Here is a 12,371-nt window from a genome sequence, read left to right on the forward strand (position 1 = left end):
AATTTCAAAATTTGTTTGGAAAAACAAAAGGCCCCGAATAGCCAAAGCAATCTTGAGAACGAAAAACGGAGCTGGAGGAATCAGGCTCCCTGACTTCAGACTATACTACAAAGCTACAGTAATTAAGACAGTCTGGTACTGGCATAAAAACAGAAAGATAGATCAGTGGATCAGGATAGAAAGCCCAGAGATAAACCCACACACATATGGCCAACTTATCTTTGATAAAGGAGCCAGGAATGTACAGTGGAGAAAGGACAGCCTCTTCAATAAGTGGTGCTGGGAAAACTGGACAGGGACATGTAAAAGTTTGAGATTAGATCATTCCCTAGCACCATACACAAAAATAAGCTCAAAATGGATTAAAGACTTAAATGTAAGGCCAGAAACTATCAAACTCTTAGAGGAAAACATAGGTAGAACACTCTATGACATAAATCACAGCAAGATCCTTTTGGACCCACCTCCTAGAGAAATGGAAATAAAAACAAAGATAAACAAATGGGACCTAATGAAACTTCAAAGCTTTTGCACAGCAAAGGAAACCATAAACAAGACCAAAAGACAACCCTCAGAATGGGAGAAAATATTTGCAAATGAAGCAACTGACAAAGGATTAATCTCCAAAATTTATAAACAGCTCATGCAGCTCAATAGCAAAAAAAACAGACAACCCAATCCAAAAATGGGCAGAAGACTTAAATAGGCATTTCTCCAAAGAAGATATACAGACTGCCAACAAACACATGAAAGAATGCTCAACATCATTAATCATTAGAGAAATGCAAATCAAAACGACAATGAGATATCATCTCACACCAGTCAGAATGGCCATCATCAAGAAATCTAGAAACAATAAATGCTGGAGAGGGTGTGGAGAAAAGGGAACACTCTTGCACTGCTGGTGGGAATGTGAATTGGTACAGCCACTATGGAGAACGGTATGGAGGTTCCTTAAAAAACTACAAATAGAACTACCATATGACCCAGCAATCCCACTACTGGGCATATACCCTGAGAAAACCATAATTCCAAAAGAGACATGTACCAAAATGTTCATTGCAGCTCTATTCACAATAGCCCGGAGCTGGAAACAACCTAAGTGTCCATCATCGGATGAATGGATAAAGAAGATGTGGCACATATATACAATGGAATATTACTCAGCCATAAAAAGAAACGAAACTGAGCTATTTGTAATGAGGTGGATAGACCTAGAGTCTGTCATACAGAGTGAAGTTAGTCAGAAAGAGAAAGACAAATACCGTATGCTAACACATATATACGGAATTAAAAAAAAAAATGTCATGAAGAACCTAGGGGCAAAACGGGAATAAAGACACAGACCTACTTGAGAATGGACTTGAGGATATGGGGAGGGGGAAGGGTAAGCTGTGACAAAGCGAAAGAGAGGCATGGACATATATACAGTACCAAACGTAAGGTAGATAGATAGTGGGAAGCAGCCACAGAGCACAGGGAGATCAGCTCGGTGCTTTGTGACCGCCTGGAGGGGTGGGATGGGGAGGGTGGGAGGGAGATGCATGAGGGAAGGGATGTGGGAACAGATGTATATGTATGACTGATTCACTTTGTTATAAAGCAGAAACTAATTTAAAAAAATAAATAAATAAACTTACTTTAAAAAAAAAAGCTACAAAGTGGGAGGAAATATTTGCAAACTATATATCCAACAAAGGACTATTATCTAGAATATATAAAAAACTCTCAAAATTTAACAAACATCTAACAATTCAATTAGAAAATGAGATAAAAACACAAAGAGCCATTTCACCCAAGCAGGTAGATAGATCACAAATGAGCACATTAAAAAATTTACAATACCATTAGGAAAGTGGAAATTATAACCCCAATAAGCTATCAAAATGGCTAAAATTTAAAATAATGACAACACTAAAGGCTGGTAAAGGCGGAGAAACTGGATGACTTATCTATTGCTGCTGGGCATGTAAAATGCTAGAGCCATTCTGGAAAAGTTTGGTAGTAATTTCTTTTAAAAACATGCTATATAAAAAAATAAATAAAATTAAATTTAAAAAAGAAATATAATGTTGTACATGTGAAACATAATGTTATAATATATACAATGTTATACATATAAATTTAAATAGTGTTACTTCAATAAAATTTTCAATTAAAATCAATTAATTTAAAAAACACCATGCAAATACCATATAACTCAGTGATTGCACTCCTGGGCATTTATCTCAGAGAGCTGAAAACTTACGTTCACTCACACAGCAGCCTTATTTGTAATAGCCAAAAACTGGAAACTACCCAAGTGTCCTTTAACAGATGACAGTTAAACAAACTGTGGAATATCCATACCATGGAAATACTACTCAACAATAAAAAGGAACAAACTATCAATACATTTGGCAACCTGGATGAGTATCCAAAAATTACGCTGGGTGAAAAAAAGCCAATTACAAAAGGCTACATACTTCACAATTCCATTTATATAACATTCCTGAATCGGCAAAATTATAGAAATGGATCATTGATTACTGGCTGCCAGATGTTAAGGAGTTTGTGGGAGAGAAGTAGGTGTGATTATAAAGGGCAACATGAGGGATCTTTATGGTGTTGGGAATGTACTGAATCTTGACTATATCAGTGTCAAAATCCTGGGTGTGATATTGTACTAGGCAGTTTTGCAAGATGAGACATCACTGCTGGGGAGAAAATGGGGAAAGGGCACACAGTAAGTCCCTATTATTTCTGACAACTGCATGTGAGTCTACAGTTATCTGAAAATTAAAAGTTTAATTTTAAAATATAATTGTGTTTGTCAGTAAACTGTAAAGATACATTCAATGAAATGAGAATGACACTCGTGCAGATGTTTCTTCTCCTTCTTTTCCTTCCTTACAGGTTTGCGAGGAGCGATAGCTTTTGCCTTAGCTATTCGGAACACAGGATCTCAGCCCAAGCAAATGATGTTTACCACCACTCTGCTCCTCGTGTTCTTCACAGTCTGGGTATTCGGAGGAGGAACAACCCCCATGCTGACTTGGCTTCAGATCAGGTGAGTGACACTGCTTAACAAAGGAAATCATTATGAGGCATGGCTACACTGTTCCGTTTCTGATGTTGCTGACTGGTCAAGAGTACAATGGCCTGGGGTCAAGTTGACCTTCATTCACAAGGTGAAACAGTATGACCTATCACCAACAGAACTGACTTTTCCAAGAGTTCTAGAAATCTCAGGATGATGTTTATAGTCTACAGTCCCTAGAAATGAATTTCTTTATGAATTTTTCCATTCAATCATATTGACTGAGTATAATGTGATAATCTATGGAGTTTACAAAAATGAGTAAGACATGAGTCTTGTCCTCAAGATACTTATGATACAGTAGAACTTATACAGAAAAAGCTATAATACCAAGGAGAAAATGAACTTGCTTTGTTTTTAATTTGTCACAGCACTTAGGATAGAATTAGAGACACAGGAAATGCTTAAATGTATTTGATTATTCAGCCATATGTTTGGCCAGAGGGATGCTATAGACACAGATTAGACAATTTCTTAAAGGAAAATCAGGTCAAGGCTTCAGTTAGGGGCCATCCAATAAGCAGTGCTTGGAAGATGATTGCTATTAACCCAAAGTATGCAGGTTTGATGAAAAATGAATAGCTTGTGCCAATTGTGAAAAAGTAAAATGTTGTTGTCTTTGTTTCTTTGATCTGGGTCCTCATTTTCATATCCCAGAATGTAACAGTGTTTTGCATAAATTACATTTTACTTTCCAAAGCCATACATCTTGATGATCATGCAGCCTGTCCCTGGTCCCCACCCATTCTCTGTGAGGCAAATCCATACCCACCACCTCTGACAAGAAAAGATCCATCTGACTGGGAGGGGATTTCCAAGAAGATTTTTTTCAGGCAGGGACTCTGTTATTCCAGCACCAGTGAAGTGCTTGGCACATAGTAGAATGGAATAAATAATTGCTCCGTGAAAAATTGAATGAATATAACCACACATGTAAATTCCTTTTGTTAAGCGTTTACTGACAAATTTCTATCCATCTGACAAATAGAAGCAGAAGCAGGACTCACGAGTTTAGGGTAAGAAAGCTTATGTCTAAACTGGGCCAAGTGGTTATGCATTAAACGCAATTCAAGGAAAAAAGGACCTCTTCAAGTATTGTGAATATTGCTAACACATAAAAGGGCTTTGACCAAAGGTTGAAATGGAGAATGTTTTGAAATACTTGTTGAACTATTTTCTAGGCATATAAATGTGACCTTCAATTTCTTTCACGGTAGTAGCTGCTTATAGGCTCCTCTGGATGAGCATGAATGTTTTATTAAATGCTATAGTGTTGAGTCTCCTGTAAACTGATAGTAAGATAACGGTGTGTTCAGGTTTCGGGAAAATAAATTCAGTAGGTGGATCCATGCATGGAAAAATTGGGACTTGGAAAGCAGAAGTTAGAGGATACCAATCCTCACAAGATAAATGTATTGAATCCTCTATCAGGTAAATTAGAATATTCAGAACATAAAGTGGTGCCGGCAACATTTTCTTAAAGTAATTCAAACATAACTTATTTCCTACTGTTGTCTTTCTTTACCCTGAAGGATTTGTCCCCAAATCAATACATGTTTTACCCTAAAATGTTTACCTAACTCTACTGTAGTGTTTTCCAAAGGTATCCACTGACTTCAGATAGATGTCATAGCTCATGCAGTCTCTTGATACCCAGATCAGTAGGAACAGGGTAATATAAAATGGGGCCTAGGCAGGTTAGAATGTTTATCAGGTTATAGGACAAGGACTAATAAAGAAGGATAGTAATGTCAACTATAACGTCCACAGGTGAGGGGCCTGGAGGTCATCTTAGGCCAGTGCTATTATGGCCTGCTGGGTGGCACAGCATGGAGTTGCCAGGTCATAGAGATGCCCCAGTGCGAATTGGCTCCAAGTGACCCAACTGATTCAATGCCAGACTTGTCCACCAGCCAGGAGGGGAGAAGAGTATAAGTAGGACTGTGATATATTTAAGGAAAGGAGCTGACAGGGCTCTGGTCCAGCAGGCCAGGTGGAAATCCCAGCTGGGAGCTAGAGTGTTAATCTGAAATCAGGGCATAAACCCAGTCAGAGAGACAGAGACCCAGTCATGAGGAAATCAGAGGGGATAACTGAGCTTTATCGGTATGTGTGTATCTAGGAAGTCAACCCAGGTAGACAGGATACAGGGCAGCAAGACCAAGTTAAGACCAAAGGCTCTCAAACTTTAATGACCATCAGAACCAACTGGAGGGCTCATTAAACCCCCACATTGCTGGGCCCCTGCCCCAGAATTTCTGATCAAGTAGGTCTAGTTCAGGGCCTAAGTATTTGCATTTTAACCACACTCCAGGCAGTGCTGATGCTGCTCGCTCTAGGACCACATTTTGAGAACCACTGGTTTAGACTTATAACCCCACATAGAGATGGGGCTAATATTAAATACTGTCAGATTTGGCTGGGGTTGCCCAGGGCCCCACACCTGAGCCTCAAGTTTAAAAATTTTAGCACCTATGCTGGAGGGAAGCAGGGGCTAACTTGAAGAGAAAAATTCATTGTGCATTGATCAACGAGAAGGAAATAGAGCACAATAGAATAAACATAAAAGAATAGGATCATAAGTTAGTGTGTGTTCAAACACACACAAGCACGACATAAGTTTGGTTTGACCATGTTATAGTGATACCAGCATATGCTCCACTTCCACTGTGGTTTATAATGCTATCAAAGAAATCCTTCATTTCTTTTTTTTTTTATTAGTTTCTGCTTTATAACAAGGTGAATCAGTCATACATATACATCTGTTCCCACATCCCTTCCCTCATGCATCTCCCTCCCTCCCACCCTCCCCATCCCACCCCTCCAGGCGGTCACAAAGCACCGAGCTGATCTCCCTGTGCTCTGCGGCTGCTTCCCACTATCTATCTACCTTATGTTTGGTAGTGTATATATGTCCATGCCTCTCTTTTGCTTTGTCACAGCTTACCCTTCCCCCTCCCCATATCCTCAAGTCCATTCTCAAGTAGGTCTGTGTCTTTATTCCCATTTTACCCCTAGGTTCTTCATGACATTTTTTTTTTAATTCCATATATATGTGTTAGCATACGGTATTTGTCTTTCTCTTTCTGACTTACTTCACTCTGTATGACAGACTCTAGGTCTATCCACCTCATTACAAATAGCTCAGTTTCATTTCTTTTTATGGCTGAGTAATATTCCATTGTATATATGTGCCACATCTTCTTTATCCATTCATCCGATGATGGACACTTAGGTTGTTTCCATCTCCGGGCTATTGTGAATAGAGCTGCAATGAACATTTTGGTACATGTCTCTTTTTGAATTATGGTGAGAAATCCTTCATTTCATTATTGCTTTTAAATGATAGTTGTCCATCATTTTGTGTGTGTGTGTGTGGTACGCGGGCCTCCTCTCACTGCTGTAGCCTCTCCCGTTGCGGAGCACAGGCTCCGGACGCGCAGGCTCAGCGGCCATAGCTCACGGGCCCAGCCACTCCGCAACATGCGGGACCCTCCCGGAGCGGGGCACGAACCCGCGTCCCCTGCATCGGCAGGCGGCCTCTCAACCACTGCCCCACCAAGGAAGCCCCCTTTTTTGGTTTTTTTAAATTTCTACATTTTTTTTTCTCTTAAATTATTAGGTATGTACTTGAGTTTATTTATTTATTTATTTAGTCCCTATAATATTTGCCATTCAGCTGCAAACTACCACAGTAAGATGCAGATAAAATGTTTTATGTAAGGTAAAAATTGATATTAATATGAATTGCACTTTGATAGAAAAACTTTAAAACAGCAATGACTTCATGCTTAAAGAGATTCAGCTTGATCTTAACATATGAAACAAATTCTCCACTGGTTAAGTTTTATCCTAAGCGCATTCAAATTTCTTGTCCTAAAGCTGTTGTTTTTTTAATAATAACAAATATTTTTAATGCAGTATTTGAAATAAATCGCGAACCTTTGTTTCTTAAAATTCTAGAGATAAAGAAAAGACTCCCCCAGTATTATTTTGGAGGTTTTCAGGTAAAAGAAAGCAGAATGGTTTCTCGATTAGAATCCAGATCTCCTCCCTTCTGTGAATTACATTAATGCTGGTGGTGAGGAAAACCCAGCTCCCAGTCTCCAAGGACTAGCTCTGCTGTTAGCCAAGAAACAAGAGATCAAAGGTGTCAGGCTTTGCCCTGCAGAGGCCAGTAAACAGTACTGTCCACCAAATAATTACACAGGCCTACAAATACACCTCAGAAGCCAGTGGGGCAGAGCTCTCCGGCAGCGGTAAGTAATCTGGGATGGTAACCCCATCCTTAGTTTAGGGTAGGGTGTCACATGGAGTTAACAGAACTCATGCGAATGGAGCCCATACCACAGTGCAAACCTTTCCTGGCTTCTCCCAGATAGGAATGCTGGACCCATCTCTTCGAAATACCTCAACCACAGTACAGAAAGCCTTGCACACCGGAGCAATTCAGAACTTGTATTCCAGACAATATGAGAAAGTGCCCCCAGCAAGATGACTTCTACAGTTTCCAGATTTTTGCTTCGAACATCTCAAAGAGTAATAGCTGGCTTTTTTTTTTTTTTGCGGTACGCGGGCCTCTCACTGTTGTGGCCTCTCCCGTTGCGGAGCACAGGCTCCGGACGCACAGGCTCAGGGGCCATGGCTCACGGGCCCAGCCGCTCCGCGGCACGTGGGATCTTCCCGGACCGGGGCACGAACCCGTGTCCCCTGCATCAGCAGGTGGACTCTCAACCACTGCGCCACCAGGGAAGCCCTAATAGCTGGCTTTTATTGACTATTTACTCTGTGCTAGATATTTAGAAAATAAAGTGCCAGGCATAAGACCACCCTGTGACTCAGCCTCTAATCTATAAAATGGGGATGATAGCAGTAGCTACCTCCTAGGGTGGGTGAGGCCTGGCAAAGTGGCCCAGGGTCACCCCACTGTCCAGCTACAGAGTCAGACTACAAGGCCAGGCAGCCTGAGCCCAGGGCCTGCACTCCCAACTGGTTCATTCTTCTGCTGCCCCAAATAAATGAGCTAATTCCTGAAGCCTGCAAACTACCTTGATTAACAAATTCTCTGGGGAAAAAGAGACGTACTTTTATAAGCAAGACAGGCCAGTTAAAAACAAACACAGGAAACCTTCATCCCTCATCAGTGATGGGGTTGACCTGCTAGTGCTGCACAGAAGTTTCTTGCTGCAGATTTTTTTCCTTGACCTAGAAAACTTAAAGGTAAACAAGGCCAGCCCTGATCTCAGGTAGCCAAGCAGGGACGTTTGTCTTCCTCAATTATAGGAATTTGGAATTAGAGGAATTTGTTACCCTCAGGCTCATTTCCCAACCCCATTCGGGATCCCAAGTCAGCCTGCTGTCATGCCAGCCCCTTCCTCAGATCCAACAAAAAATCACACATACTGCCCTGTGTCCATTGCAGAGTGAATAACTTTTAGCTAGTGGAATGTCTCCACTGCCATTATTTTAGTTAAGTATTTAAAATTTATTTTTGGGTTTATGGCCCATCCTATTTTATGTCGTCCTAGAATGATTTCTTTATCATATATACCCACTGGCTACAAAGTTTATAACAGCCACCATGGGAATGCACACAGTGGTCAGGAGAGAACTGTCTTTAGTAATATCTTTTCATCTTAAACAATAGTAGAGCTAAATACACCTGCTTACGTACAGACTTCCTTTATTGCTGAGGTGAGGCAATGTCAATTTTATATAATGGAAGAATACATATAATCAAGTTCCCTTCATATCCAGCTGTGTTCTGCCTGGTTTTCTTTCTAGCATCCAAAGTCTCATGCATGCTTAACAATTTACTTCACTGGTGTATTAACATAGTCGATCAGTGCACACATTCTGGAGGCAGATGGTATGGGGCCCAACCATGCCTCCCTCTCTTACTAGCTATGGGATCTTGAGCAAGAAATTCAACCTCTCTATGCTTCAGTTTTCTTATTTGCAAACTTGGAACAATAATAATACCTACCTCTTTAGATTTTTATAGGGATTAAGTATTGCATGTATAAATTTAGGGCACACAGTAAGTGCTCAATAAATGTTGCTGTAACACTACCCAAAAGACCACCTATGAGCCTTTTCTTATCCAAACACTCTTCTTCTGCCCATGGCATATATATACACACACACATACATACACATAAAGTGTTATTAATTAACTGTATTTATGAAAGCATGGTTTACATGGGGAATAGAAAGAAATAGCCTCTGGGGAGCTTAGTTCATTTTTTGTAATGATTAGATTCATCAGTTTTACAGGCAGCTCCTATTTCTGCATTCAAAATGATAAACCTCTTAAGGAAAAATGCTCACAAAAAGCATTATATTCATCCAACAGCTCAGAAAGATTCTTTCTAGAGCATGCTTTATTTCCTTCTGGACATGATAATCTTTGCTTAGGATCTCTTCAGATATTTAATTTGCACCGCTTCATCAATGTGTATCAATTCATTATTTTGCATTGACTGTGTACCAATTTATACATTTTGTCTCAATTTTTATTAATTGGCAGGTCCGAGAAATACCCTTTGTCAAGAAACATGGAAAACCAGTTTACTCATTTGAATGTAAACTTGTACTTAATATCCCCTACCTCTAACCCCCATTTAAAATTATGTTCTATTTTCCATAGGCTCTTCTAAAAAATGTTTCACAACTCCAAATATTTATTGCTTAAATCAATCTAGTTTGACATATTTTATTAAAGATATTGTATAACTCTAGTAACCTATTGTTAACCTAAATATATCCTAGGTTTTTAACAAGCAGGGATTAGCAGCTCCTAAATTTGCCTCCAATGCCATCTGGGTTCTTTAATACGCTTTCTTTCTATGTACTGAATCTTCCCAGTTTCAGAGATAATAGACTTTATGTTCATAACTGCCAGCTATCTTCCACTAGGCATGTTCTTATTTATCTTCTCCAACATGCTCTTGAGAACATCGATGTTAATAAGCTTCACCCATTTATTAAGTTTACCAAACAGTGAACATTTTCTTCTATCGAAGAGAATTTATTAGCTTGCTACCATAAAGTATAATCAAATATAGGTGCCTAACTTTAAGTAATAGATGTATCTTTACTTTGGGTAATAGGTGAAGTCTGAAAAAAAAATATTTTAAATGCAATAGATGGAACTTGTGATCCAAAAGACTATGGAGGTGTTCCAGTTCTGGTCAACATGGTGTAACACACTTACTCCCCTCTGGCTCTTCCAACGAATGCAACTAAAATCCCTGGCCAGAATGAATGTAGCAGTCATCTAAGGACTCTTAAAAGCAAGTGGCAGCAGATAGATTGGGGAAGGAAACCAGAATTCAGAGTACTATTAAAACAGTGATGAATTTCCCATTTTTTTTCCTCTCTGGAATCTCTTGACCTGAACTCAAAGGCAGTTTAAAGGCCAGAACTGCACAAAAAGGAAGAACTGCAAAAGAAATGTTCTGTTTTGGACATAAGGAACAGGACAGAGGACTGCTGTGGGTCAAAAGAGTGGGGGAAATCCCCTCTTTTGTTTGTTGTTATCATTTACTCCATTCTCATTCCAGTACCAGGCAAACCTGAGGCAGCAGTGGTAATGATGGCAGCAACAGTTGGGTGGACCCCAAATTCCCAACCAGAGGAACTGAGGTCCAGAGGTCTTGGGAAGAAGTCCCACTGCATTTTTTTCTCTCTTAATCTTACCATTGCTTGAGCTTGGAAACAGGCCCAATATTATGGAAAAATCATGGGAAACATGTAGCAGTGTAGGGAAACGAAAGCCCTGAGCTTTGGGAAGCCAGAAAACATGGAAGACATTGTGGAGTAGAGGGAGTACAAGAAAGTGATCCAATAAAATTGTGTATAAACTTTTGGGCTCACTTCCAAGCTATGTAAGCATGTATCTGAGCCTAAACAGCACACCAAAGTGTGAGACATGAGCTACAGGATAGAGCATCACTCAGGTCCCAGACTATACACTGGATGGCACACATGCAGGACATGTGTGGATCATAGATCAATATGTAAAATATAAAACTATAAAACTTCTAAAAGGAAACATAAGAGAAAAATCTTCATGACCATAAATTAGGCAAAGGAGTCTTAAATGTTATACCAAAAGCATCATGTACAAAAGAAAAAAATGATAAATTGGACTTCATCAAAATGAATATTTTTCGATTTGCAAAAGACACTGTTAAGAGAATGAAAATACAAGCTACATACTCACACTTAAAGAGAATGCATTGCTGGTGGGAATGCAAAACAGTATGGCCAATCTGTAAATCATTTTAGCAGTTTCTTATAAAGTTAAACATACAATTATTATAGGACTCAACATTCCCTCTTCTAGAGCCTAGAGAGCAAAATGGGGATAACAGGATCTGTCTCTGAAGATTAAATGTGTGAACATTAAATAAGAAAATACATGTTAAAATCCTTTAAGCAGAACTAAGCACTCATTAGTAACCTTCTTTTATTCACAGCTTTTATTAGAAATGTCAGATAAATTTTAACAGTATTTTCAGCATATATTGGGATAATCACATAGTTTTTTCCTCTACTTTATTGATGTGATGAAATATATTGATAGATATCCTGGTATTGTGTTATTCTTACAATATCAGGATAGCTATTTTTTCCTACAATTCTGCTATCTATAACAATAACTGAGGTTAGTCTATACTTTTTCTTTTTGGGGGTAGAGGGGGCTGTCTTTATTGGGTTTAAATAGTGTTAAGGATGTGCTACATTCATAGCATGAGCTAAAGACTTTTCTATTTTTTCATGGCCTGAAATAGCATAGCATAGAAATGATCAGATTTTTAAAGGCTAGTTAGGAGTCAGCTGTAAAACCATCTGGTTCCTGGAGTTCTTTTAATGGTGGGTTTTTAATCACCCTTCTAGTGTCTCCTATGGTAATTGGTGTATTCAAATGTAAAATAGTCATTTCTTTAAACTCAAAAATGGTCAAGTATTGTTAATTTCATATAGTTCAACTAAAAAGGATATCCATATACCATTTACCTAGTTTTATCCACTGTTAATAATATGCCCGTTTTGCTTTCTTGCCTTTATATATACATATATATCACATATATACATATATATCACATATATTAAATGTGTTTTTATTTATTCTTTTCTTTTTCACTGAGTCATTTCAATGTAAAAACAGACATACACTTCTTATCTAAATACTAAAGGATACAACTTTGAAAAACAAGGACATTCTATTAGGTAACCAAAATACCATTACTGTGTCTAAAAATATTAAAAACAATTAATAATTTTA

The 12,371-nt window shown here is 38.8% G+C and overlaps 1 protein-coding gene across 1 annotated transcript in view; it reads left to right on the plus strand.

Moving 5' to 3' along the window:
* The window catches only part of SLC9A9 (solute carrier family 9 member A9), a 558,573-nt gene that overhangs the window by 367,950 nt on the left and 178,252 nt on the right, over positions 1–12,371 (plus strand). The window contains exon 12 of the mRNA XM_081234688.1: positions 2,896–3,049. Within this exon, the coding sequence (XP_081090814.1) occupies positions 2,896–3,049 (154 nt within the window). The remainder of the gene's footprint in view (positions 1–2,895; positions 3,050–12,371) is intronic.

This window comes from Mesoplodon bidens, assembly GCF_964165515.1.
Source record: "Mesoplodon bidens genome assembly, chromosome: 5".
NCBI lineage: Eukaryota > Metazoa > Chordata > Mammalia > Artiodactyla > Ziphiidae > Mesoplodon > Mesoplodon bidens.